The 12141-nt window shown below is 43.5% G+C and overlaps 1 protein-coding gene across 1 annotated transcript; it reads left to right on the forward strand.

Annotated features, from left to right (window-relative positions):
• Positions 1–6770: 6770 nt before the first annotated feature.
• Positions 6771–11789, forward strand: LOC4335795 (OVARIAN TUMOR DOMAIN-containing deubiquitinating enzyme 6). Its single transcript, XM_026024784.2, has 8 exons — positions 6771–8161; positions 8430–8591; positions 9938–10015; positions 10491–10569; positions 10664–10809; positions 10919–10987; positions 11117–11285; positions 11381–11789. Exons 1-8 carry the CDS (start codon positions 7463–7465, stop codon positions 11629–11631), a joined length of 1653 nt encoding a protein of 550 aa, XP_025880569.1. The 5' UTR covers positions 6771–7462; the 3' UTR covers positions 11632–11789.
• The last annotated feature ends 352 nt before the right edge of the window (positions 11790–12141 follow it).

Genomic DNA, 12141 nt, shown 5'->3' on the forward strand with positions numbered 1-12141 from the left:
TTACTGGAACAGGTTGTTTTAGTCTTGACAAGCTCATTGGTGCACTTAGGGTGTGTTCGCATATGCTTGTTCCAAATCCGGAACAGTAACACGAAAAACAGAGCAGTTCATTAGCACACGATTAATTAAATATTTATTATTTTTTTAAAAAATGGATTAATATGATTTTTAAGCAACTTGTATATAGAATTTTTTTTAAAAAAATACACCGTTTAATAGTTTAAAAAGCGTGTGCATGAAAAACGAGAGAGATGAGTTGGGAAAAAGGGTGCCGAGCACACCCTTGTTGTTGTGTTGAAAACAGCGAGTTGAAATTTGCATTTTTGCAAAGCGGAGATCATTGGACGGAGTCGTCTGACATCAGACATTGTGGGCTGTGACTGTGTTATCACCAACTGGCACTGCTATTGGTCTTTTTTCTTCCATAAAGCCTACGGAGACATGCATATTCGCTCAATTTTGTAGCACTGCACACTGTGGACGCCACGTTAGGTTGCAGCATATGTGAATTCTTGCTTTATCAAAAAGCTTTTACTTCCCTCCTGGACGGTACCCCATTTTGAAATCACCTCTCTCGCTCGCTCCATTGTTTTAACTTTTTTGTGCTGCTGGTCCGAGCGATGCGTAAGCAGTTACAGTAGCTGTGACGGTGTGACCTGTGAAAGTGAAACTGTGAAAAATCTCAACAGTTGTGCAACAGGACAAGAGCGAGAGAACGTGCAATCGGACGACTTTTGTGTTGGGTGGTCATTCCATGCGCAGACCGGCTGCAGGGGCCTCGTGCAATCGTGTGCAGATTCCCTTGGGAAAGGGTGTCCAGGCGGAAGTGACCGTTCTGCCCCCGCTGCGGACGAAGCAAAGCGACATGCCCAGAATCGTCGGGGTATGGCTATTTGTGAAGCCAACGCGGGTACTCCCATCCCTCCTAAAATAAATTAATTTTTGAAATTTAAACTTTGTTCTTAAATAAATGAGTAAACTGTACTTTGGGCCACCTCTTTTTACCAAAGATGCAATTTGGGCTAGGGACAAGACATCATTTTCACATTGGACTAGATAACTTTGCAAATTATTTCAATTTGGATCTTCTTTTCTATCTTCTCTCCTCTTTCTTCTCAAGTTGATGAACTAGCCAAACTCAAGCATAGCCTTCTGAAGTGCCGCCTACCGTTGCCTTGGAATGCAGCCACTATCCTCGAGCAGCTCCTGCGCAACCATCATCGTGCAACTCTCGCTGCTATGGCAATGGAGTGCCACTGGCTGCCACAGTCCTCGAGCAGTTCCAACATGGGGGCCAGGAGCTGCTTCGCTGCCGTGGCCCGTGGCCCTTGAGCGCTGCTCATTGTTTTCATCCTTTATCTGCCATTCGAGAGCTTTGATTCGTCCCGTTTTGTCCCAAGCTCTAGCTTGGTGAGCTTGACCATCATCACGACGACTGTACAGGGGCCACGGCCAAGCTCAAGGTTGATGATCTCCACGGGCATTGGGGCTTGCTGAATTGCTTAAAGTTCAAGCGTTGGGGCTTGCCAAGGCTTCACTCCTAAAATAAAATCGTTAGGGACCCACGCTCAATCGTCTCCGCGCAGTCAGTCCTCAGTTAAAGGAGACGAGGCTTCTGGCCCAGCCAGAGGGGCTGGAGAGGAGAGTTTTGACCGCGGGGGAGGCAGGTCCAGGTAACGGGGAGAATCCGCTAGGCTCGAGCTACCTCCGTCTCACTCTTGTACCGAATGCTACCTGGCATAACATCCTTACTTAAATATCTTCCGCTCTCTAGACTTCAACATTCTTCCAGGCACAAAGGGATTCGTTTTTATGAGAAGCGAGTTGTTCTAGGCTGGGCCGATCCCTACCCGTTTTGATCTGACAGCGGAAGAGACCACTTTGATAACGAGCTTTCGGGTTGCCGTATTGATACCGCCCTTCGGAAAGTTCAAGCTTGACCTCAACATGTCCATGCTCACAGTCACATAAGGTCGACAAGAGAGCGAGCTAGAGCCTGGAGTTTGGAGAGGTAAGAAGGGGGTTGAAGGTGAAACCTTTTGCAAACTTATCTAGCCTAAAGTGAAAATATCATCTTATCCCTAGTCCAAACTGAAACATTGGTTAGAAAAGGTAGTCCAAAGTGTAATTTACTCTAAATAAATTAATTTTTATCTTCTTATCCACCCTTGGTTAACAAATCGAAAATTTTTATTTCTTTAATGCCCCTTACCTACCAATCCACCAATACTAATGTGCTATTAATAAGAGGTATTTTGATCCTTTATCCTCTTTAATTTTATTTGTTCCAATAAACTATTTTATTTGTTTTCACTCAATATATTGATCTATTTCTCTTGTTTATCAGCGTAGGATCGAACAACAAGAACTAAGCCAATTAAAAGGGTGAACTTTTAGTGGAATTAAAAGTTATGCTCAAATTTGATGGTGATCTGTCTGATCGGAGTAGATGCGCTGGTCTGACCGCTCGATGACCTCCAGTATGGCAGGTGTAGTCGCTTCGGTCTGACCGCCCTATGCGCCGCTGTAGCCTGTCGCCGCCGCCGGTCTGACCGTCGCGTATTTGCCATTCTGACCGCGCTGATGCCATCAGTCTATCCGCCGATGACTCGTCGGTTGGACTGTCGAACCCGACCAAACATAAATCGAAGATCTCTCAATGTAGATTGAAGCTTTATTACTTCTCTGTGTTTACAAAGTACAACAATAACAACACTTCTTACGAAAATCTCGACTAAACTCGAAACCCTAACTTTTCTCTAAACTCAACTCTCTCAAAATCGATATCGGAAGGCTACACCTACCCTCTCTATTTATATCCGAGGTAAGCAACCTAAAACCACGAATCAACGTTGTACAAGAAGTCCTAATCCCCTAGAAAACCTTCCCATACAAAAAAACGAACCTTACAAACTCCAACTGTACCAAATATAGACTCCCTCCAATTTCGACCCTGCATCCATTACGCACACAATATCTCTATCATATACCATATAAAATCTTCACCAACCACGTGCATTGATCTTTAGTCTAAGCATCCCGCATGATATCCTGATCTTCCTGACGTCATCTTCTCCTGAGTTGACTTTGGATCCATCATCGACACTACCCTCCCGAGGCATCAAGATTCACCTACACATGCATCAACTAAGAAACCATATTCGATCACAAGTTCTCACCAACTTGACTCATGGTAGCACACACATAATATCCATCTAGAATTCATAAACAATAATTATCCACAAATACCCAAATAAATAACCCGAAACTGAAACCGACAAAACGTCGGCCGGTCAGACCGCGCCACCGCAGACTGGCCGGTCTGACCGCTGTAAGTTCAAGTGCCTTAATTTGGTTTCGGTGATTAATGACAAATCTAATTATATGAGACTAACGTTTTTATGAGCCTTTCTTTGACTAGTCTTATTTGGATATGAAAGTAAAAATGATGGGAGGTATGTATTAAACTTCACATATTCTAACTTGGTCTCTCTTGTGGATCCAAAATATAGTGTGAGCTCTCTCATTGATCCTGATTGATTATGTGCGTATGTGTTCCTTTATATCCATATGTATGTACACTTGAGGGGGAGCTTATTCTATATTTTGTTTATTATAAGATTTCTATCTTGATTTGAAAACATCTTTCATCTCATCTCTCTATTTGTTTATATCGGGTTATTATCCATCACCAAAGAGAGAAAAGATTGAATGATCTTGGATTAAACAATTCGTATAATTGTTACGTTGGTGATAGATGATAAACCGATGTTTATGGGATTAACCTCTCTTTTGCATAAGTTGTCTACTAGGTCATTTCCCGATAATGAGATGTGGAAGACATGCATTCTTTTGTGATGGACCTTAATCATGACAAGGATGAAATGCATGGAGATAAAATGATATGTACCACTTCTTATCTCCTACTTTTTGATAGGTTCATATATATGATTTCCATGTTATTGATATATAAGTGTGAGACTAATGTTTACTTGAGTCTTATCTTATTTAGTCTCATTTACATTGAGAACATGGAGATCATGAAGGTATATGTTTTATGTTGGTCTACATTATTACTACATATGCCTTCTCTTTATGTGTATAGGATAAACCCCAATTGGTCATTCTCTAATTATGCATACACTTGCATCTCTTGTATTTATTTGTATGCATATATTTAGGGGGAGCAAATCCTATACATTTATTGTGCATGTTCTAGATCCATGTTGTTCACCTATTATTTATATCGGATCTTTGCACTTGAGCTTGCATACGAGTATATGACACTTGTGATGTTAATGAAAACTCAACGAACATATCTATATCTTTCATATGCAACCGGTTGGTCATCAAGTGAAGGATGACAACCGATTTGTTGAGACTAATGTTCTCCTTTGAGATGTGAAAAGGAATAGGTCCCACTACAATGAGGCTAATGAATGACACCATGGGTTAATGGTCACCAAGCCAAGGACATCGTCATGTTGGCAAGAATGAAGTCAAACTTGTGATGAGAATAAAGTCTTGACAAAGGATGGTAAAGACCTCGGCATAAATATGGTTCAACTGGATGGTCACAAGTGTTGATCTTGGCTCAAGCATTAACCCCAAGTTGGATGGCGCAAGGCAAAGGTATAATGGAGCTAAGAATGTTTTCTTAGTCTTTTCCCGGTCTTGGTGTTTGGTGTAGACCGGATTTGCTAGATAGACGCCGTACTATCAAGAGGGGTCTATGAAGCGAGAATGTGGATGATCTTGCGCCATATTAGTTCATATGCATGTAGGTGCATTTGGTGGGCTTGTCTAGCCAAGTGTGGTGAGTATTCTCAAGTCCTAAACAAAGAGAGATGTGGGCAAATCCTATAGGTTTGGGTAGCCTCATGTGGTTATGTCCGGTGGAGTATCCTTTGGAGTGTGAGCCCTTTTTCCCTGAGAAAAGTTGTGTTTCTTGGATGGATTGTTCATGGGTTGGATAGCCCTTTGAATAAGCTTTCCATAGAGTCCAAGAACGCCAAATTCCGAGACCCGTGTCAAGAAATATCGCCGTTTTACTAACGGTTGGTTGTGCTGAAAAGTGACCTGCGGTCTGACCGTGGGCCTTAGGACGGTTTGACCAGGCCTGTTAGCCGGTCTGACCGGCGTGATAAGGCCGGTCTGACCGGCTTCAATGGTCTGTTGCACTGGTCTGGTTTATGGTGGCGATACAGAGCCACCAGAGCCGCAACCGGTCAGTCCGAGCCGATGACGGTCTGACCGAGCCGTGGACGGTCTGACCGGCCTCTACACTGCGGTCAGACCGACCAAGTTGAGTGGGCTCAATGATTGCCCTGTAACGGCTAGTTTTCTAGCCGTTACAAAGTAGTCCGGTCTGACCGGCCTCACAACAGCGGTCTGATCGGCGGAGCACAGAGTTGGGGATTTCGGTTCCAACGGCTAGTTTTGGTGGTTGGGGGTATATATACCCACTCCCCAGCAGCAAGGGCGAGGTTTTGGCACTCCATTACATTATCTTGAACCCTTGCAAGAGCTCTCACACCCTTGGGCACTTAGTTTATCTAGTGAGGTGTTAGAGAGTGAGTTAAGCCAATCCAAGTGCATTGTTTCATTGTTATAGCTAGTGTGGTACTTGATCATCCGCGGCAAGCATCCTAGACTTGTTACTCTTGGAGGTTGCCGCCTCCTAGACGGCTTGTGGAGGTGTTGCCCGGTGACCTCTCCGAGGAGATTGTGGAGGAGGCCTGGCGCCAGTTGTGAGTGGTTTGGAGTTCACCACCTTCGGAGTGAAGGAAGAACTACCCTAGTGATCGAGGCTTTGGTAGTCCTCTCCGTGGGCCGGCTCCCGCCTTGCCCCCTTTGACGAAGGGGGCGTGCGATGGCTTCGTGGTTGAGCGGTGGAGTTGGGCTCGCCTCAACGGGGATTAGGAAACCGGCAAGTTTCCGAACCTCGGTGAAAATTCCTTGTCTCTTGTCTCCTTTATTTTGTGCAAATTTACTTTGAGCAAGTTTACATACTAGAGTTTATTTGTGCTATTATCACCCTAAGCTTGCAAACCTCAACATAGGCTAGTTTCTTTGTGCATTTACTTGAGACTAGTTGATTTAGGTTTTGAATTGTGCAAAACCATTTTGATTTACGCTTCCACATACGAAACTCGGTTTTAGCCAAAAGTTTGAAAAACCGCCTATTCACCCCCCTCTAGTCAGCCTCCTTATCCTACAACCGCTCGCCATACTCCGGTCTGATCGGCCTACCCTAGCCGGTCTAACCGCAACCATCAGACATGTCCATGTTCATCACTTGATAACATTATTCATCATCACTCCTATCTGACTGGTATACATGCCCTGGTCCCCCCGGTCTGACCGGTGCAAAAAAAAATCAATTATCCCACATGCCAATTAATCAAGATATGATAGTCTAATATTCTAGAGGTTTCTATAGGGGTAAGATGTGTTTGTGTTTTTATAACTATGAGTGTACGCATATTATGAACGTCTGCATTTGTTTCGTGTTTATAAGAAATATTAAAGAAGCTTCGCCGATTATTCTCTGGAATTAATCACTGCCATGAAACTGCGAGACAATAGCTGACGAACCATCCCGTGCAAATGCCACAAACGCGGGCCACTGGATTTCCATCGACGCAAAACCAACAGCATCGCGACGTACCGTCCATCCCAACGGACGCTGCCATGTGGGCCCCACTTGTCATCGCCTGGTAGCGCTCCCCCTCCACGTATAAAAAGTTTTGCACACCCAACCTCTCTTCGCCCCTTCTTCCATCTCCATCGTCTTCGTCCTCTTCCGATACCTCACCTCACCATACAGCTGCTTTCTCTCTCTCTCTCCATCCACCCGAAGCAGAATCCCCAAAACAACAGCGAGAGAAAAAAAATTCACGCGGCGAAGCCAAAATTTTTTGTTGATTTCGATTTGGACATAAACCCTAGCTCCAATCTCCCCATCGCCGCGTCGGCCCCGAACCCGTGCGCCCCCCCATCGCTCGCTGAATCGAAGGGCGCCTACCAGTCGATTCCCCCAAGACGAGGTAATCCGCTCGACCCCCTCGAGAGAGAGAGAGCCTGGGAGAGAAATCGGTGTTGTTTTCTGCTGAATCGATCGGGTTGGCGGGCGATTTAGGGTTTTGGGAAGGGTGGCTCGCCGCCCTCTCCGAAGGGGACTAGCCTGCGCGTCTCGATCTCGCGGGGAGCTAGGGTTTTGTGATCCGAGTGCGAGGAGGGACTGGTGTCGCCCTGGTTCTGATGAGAATTGGCAGTGGAATGCTCAGATTGGCTGCCGGCGACGACGAGAGGAGCAGCTCCCTTGGCAGCGGCGGCGGAGGAGGCGCCAGATTCACCGCCCCCAAGGTCCGCACGCGCGATAAGGGCGCGCTCGTGGCCCTCTGATTCGAGGAGGGTTGCTGGTGCGTAGACGTGGAGCCTTCTCTGAGGAGAGTGGGAGATGACGAGGATCTTCGTGCAGCGCGGGGCTGCCGGCTCCTCGTCCAGCTCCAGCCGCTCGGGGTCACAGACACTGCAGCAGCAGCAGCAACTGCAGGCGACATCAGCGGTTGCCCGGGAGGAGGAGCTGCCGCCGCAGCCTCATCAGCATCCATCGGAGCTCACGGCTTCAGACAATATAACTGACCATCTAGTGGAGGATGCTGATAACAGCAGTAATAGTAATAAGCCATTGGGGCTAGATGATCCCACATCAGAGAGTTCAAGCTCTGCAGAGGAGAGGGCTGTTATGGAGAAACCTCCCAAAGACGACTCCAGTGTGATCGATCCTGCTTTCTTGGTGGAGGAATTAACAGGCCTCCAGTTTTCTGATCAGTTTGAGCAGGAAAATCTAGTGCAGTCAGGTATTGGTCCATCACAGATTGCTGGTGCAGCATCACACCCACCACCTCCACCAGCTCCACCAGCCCCACCACCGAAACCATCGTCTGGTAATAATGGGTTAAGGAGAATGGGGTCTGGAAGCTCAAACAATGCACGGATTGGATCTTCAAGAAGGCCAGTTGCTTGGCCACCAGTGGCAGTTCGGTCATCTGCTTCGGGTTCCCGACCTTCTTCACCTAGATCACTTGCTGATAGTGAAGGGTATAATAGTGCAGATGAGCAGGGCCCCTGTTACGCCTCTAATTATTATGATTCGGTATGATCTCTTGTCTGCTTCTATTTTATATGAAAACTTTAATATCGTATTTCCTATATCAGCTTTGCCATTTGTCAATGATTGCATGGCATGAAGATGATGTCTAGGATGTGGAGATAATGTCATAGATCCTTTGGAAGTTTGGATCCTTTGTAGTTGCATGATACAATAACATTATTCCTTTTATCGTTAATGGTAGGTTTGTCACATTCGCAAACAGGCACCTTTTTGTTTTTGACAACAACTAATGTAGTTTATATTTCCTCAGGAAAGGGAGCGCATGTTTGAACATGACCTAAGACGAGTGAGAGGATTTGAAATCAATAAGATGGCTGAAGATGGGAATTGTCTGTTTAGAGCAGTTGCAGATCAAGTTTATGGTGATCCAGAAGCTTATGACATGGCTAGGCAGATGTGTGTTGATTACATGGTATGTTTATTGTTACATCTATATCCTTTGCCATTAATCCATAAACTAGATTCACAAGCTTGGAGGCAGTGTTCTAACATGTTAATCTGTTGCATTCAACCTTGCCCCTTATTTGTTCACTATTGGCAGGGCTAGGCAGATGCGTGTTGATTATATGGTATGTTGTGTCGTTGCATCTGAGTAGTAACACCGTATATTATATGTATTCCGTCCCTAGGTTCAATTCATAAGCCAACATTAATATTTGGTTAATATTTCTCATTCTCTACCCTGTCGCATAATTTATCTCACTATTTTATACTAAGTTATTGGCTCTGTAAGATCTTGGATAAGTTTGGGGAAGCAATATGGGTAGATGGTGGAACATTACTAGTTTGAGACAGCCTGCAGTTTCGTCTACTGTTAGTTAGGGTTGAAACATAGTTGCAACTTGCTTCTCCTTTGCTGGTCAGGGTAGATATTGGTTTCTGCTGTTCTGTTTCCTTAGAGGTAGCACTCAGCTAGTTATACAGGAATTAAAATTTAATAATGAACTTACCAAGGGAAAAGTGCTGTCTGTTCTACCTTTTGACTTACATATTTTGTGAAATGACATATTAAACAATTATATCGTGTGCAACAAATGTGAAGCCATGCCTAGTTCATTGTTAATGAAGCATTTGATTCAAGTTCAAGTCCAGACTCAACTGTATCGTTTATCGTTGAACTGATAAACTTCTTGGCAAGGATCTATTTGTTTGCAGCATGATTTTCTTCACCGTCTTTTGCCCAGTCATCTACTTTCACAGTTTCACATGGAAAAAAAGAGAGAAGTTTTGAGGGATGCTCCTGTCTTTATGCCAGCAGGACCTTTTTCTTTCCTAGTGTTCTGTTTTGGTTTCTGTATTTTTTTTAATGCATCTCCTGTCTACTATGCAATCACCAGGACATTGCTTTTCTAGTGTCTTTTTCTGTATATTTCACGCATTTGGGAGTTTTCTTTAAGAAGTTGAAAGCATTTGGAAGAACATACCAATTTGAGTTTGCAGCATGGTATTAGGCATGCATTGAAATCGTAATTACTCCCTGTCGTCTGAGTTACTTGACACATTAGCACCATGTGCATAGAACAAGGAGTATAATTCAAATTTCTGATGTGATTTTGATTGTATACACATCTCATCCACAATAAATCACTGTTCCTGAAAGGGGCATTCTGTATTCTGGAATATATTGCCTCGAAAGCCCGAAGTAATCCCCAGTTTCCTGAAACCTGAATACCTGATCTATTTTAGACTATGAGGTAACAGTGACTTCCCCTTTGACCAAGTGGCTGATATGCTCATTATTGTTATCAATTCTTCCAGGAAAGGGAACGTGATCATTTCTCGCAGTTCATGACGGAAGGTTTTACATCATATTGTAGGAGAAAAAGAAGAGATAAGGTATGCTATTCAATAGATCCTGGCTGTTTAGGATATATTCCAACTGCTTGCTGCTTTTCCTTACACTGAGTGTCTTCGAACCGTTGTGCTGTGCTTGTGAACATCCTCGTATTTTTTTTTTGAAAATGTTATGAAACTAATGTTTTTCAGTCAGCTGACTTGTCTTTTATTTTAATCTACTATAGAGCATGTGCGCCCCTGGAAAGCATGTTTTTCAGCTGTTTGAATCTTGTTTTGCAGATCTTAATGAACGTCTGCATTTAATTTTTTTAACCATTTATGCTTCCACACAACAGCTGTGCATTTTCCCTGACTTTCAGAATTTCTTTTTTTTATTAAAAATAATGCTATCATGTAGATACTGAGCGCTTGTTTTTCAACTTCAAAATAAAATTAGGACTTAGGACAAGGAAAAATTTAGAACCTTACCTTCTTCCACTGCAAATAATTTATGTTGACATGCTTGATTCTCAAGGTATATGGGAACAATATGGAGATCCAGGCATTTGCTGAGATGTACAATCGTCCGATTCACATATATTCCTATAGTACAGGTAACTGTAACACATATGTTGCTATAGGATTTTAACCCTTCTCTGTAGTTGCATAAACTCTTTCATAGTCTCATATTGTTTGCTCTTACTGCAGAGCCCATTAACATTTTTCAAGGAAGCTACAATACAGATGTCCCTCCAATTAGGCTAAGTTACCATCATGGTAATCATTACAATTCGGTGGTTGATCCTCGTGGGCTGACAGTAGGGGCAGGCCTGGGATTTAGTTCCCTTAGAGGGGTATGTCTTGGTCCATGGTTATCATTGCCCTTATAGCCTATTCTACAGTTGAGTGTTTGCCAACTGGTATTCTTTGTTAATAAATGAACTTCATTTCCTTTCTGTACAGACAAATAACGTTGACAGGGATCAGGTGAAGGCTGCAATAAAAGCACAGCAAGATCAGCAGATTGAGAATGTAAGTACTGGTAATTGTTTTCAAGGGGTACTTGCCATCTCAACATCTGCACAAATTAATCAGGTTTACCTTGAATTGTTAGAGTATAAACCGAAATATACTTAATTCTTTTCTTGCCGGCAACATCAGGCACTTCTGGCTGAAGGACGACTATACTCTGATTTGGAGTTGACAGAGAAGGAAATAGAGCGGATGGTGATGGAGGCCTCACGAGCAGAGTATCTAAAGCAGCAGCAACAACAACTTAACTTCAGAGAGTCATCAACATCAGGGGCAGAGCCATCTTCTTCTGCTGCGAGTAAGCCCACCATTCTTGGCATTGGACTACCTGGTAGACCACATACAGAAACTTTGATAGGTTTGCTGAAACCATCATGATTTCCTATTCTGCAGTTAGTGGGTCTTCTCGGTCAGCTGGGACTGCCGATAGAGTTGGCGAGGAGTGCTTCGTTCTCCCGGACACCGTGCTAACCCGCAGCATGCAGCTCCTCCTGGCAATGGGCTTCAACTACATCCAGGTCATGGAAGCCTATAGCATATTTGGCGAGGACGTCGACTCAATGATCTACTACCTTGTGGAGATGGGAGGCACCGGAGCCTCTGCAGGTGGTAGCAATCGCAGGAAAGGAAAAGCTGCTGAGTGATCTGTGTACCTTTCACCGGCTATGACGAATCGAAATAAAAATAGTTATGCATAAGCCACAGGAGAGGGATGGCAAGACTCGTGGATTAAATGAGCTGAAATGTCAATATACTTTCCACTGTATGGAGTGATAACAAAATAAAATTCACTTCTTCCATATGTGGCCTGGCGTTTTCATGGCTGTCGGCACTTGTCCACAGATGTCTACACGGAAAACCCTAAAACATTGTACTACCTCCGTCCTATATTACTTGCTTTTTTGAGTTTTTTAAGTTTTTGTTTGTCAATGTTTGATCATTCGTCTTATTCAAATTTTTTTGGAATTATTATTTATTTTGTTTGTCATTTGCTTTATTATCAAAAGTACTTTACATATGACTTATCTTTTTTTATATTTACACTAATTTTTCAAATAAAATGAGTTTTTGTTTGTCAATGTTTAATCATTCGTCTTATTCAATTTTTTTTGGAATTATTATTTATTTTGTTTGTCATTTGCTTTATTATCAAA

Source organism: Oryza sativa, chromosome 4 (assembly GCF_034140825.1).
Source record: "Oryza sativa Japonica Group chromosome 4, ASM3414082v1".
NCBI lineage: Eukaryota > Viridiplantae > Streptophyta > Magnoliopsida > Poales > Poaceae > Oryza > Oryza sativa.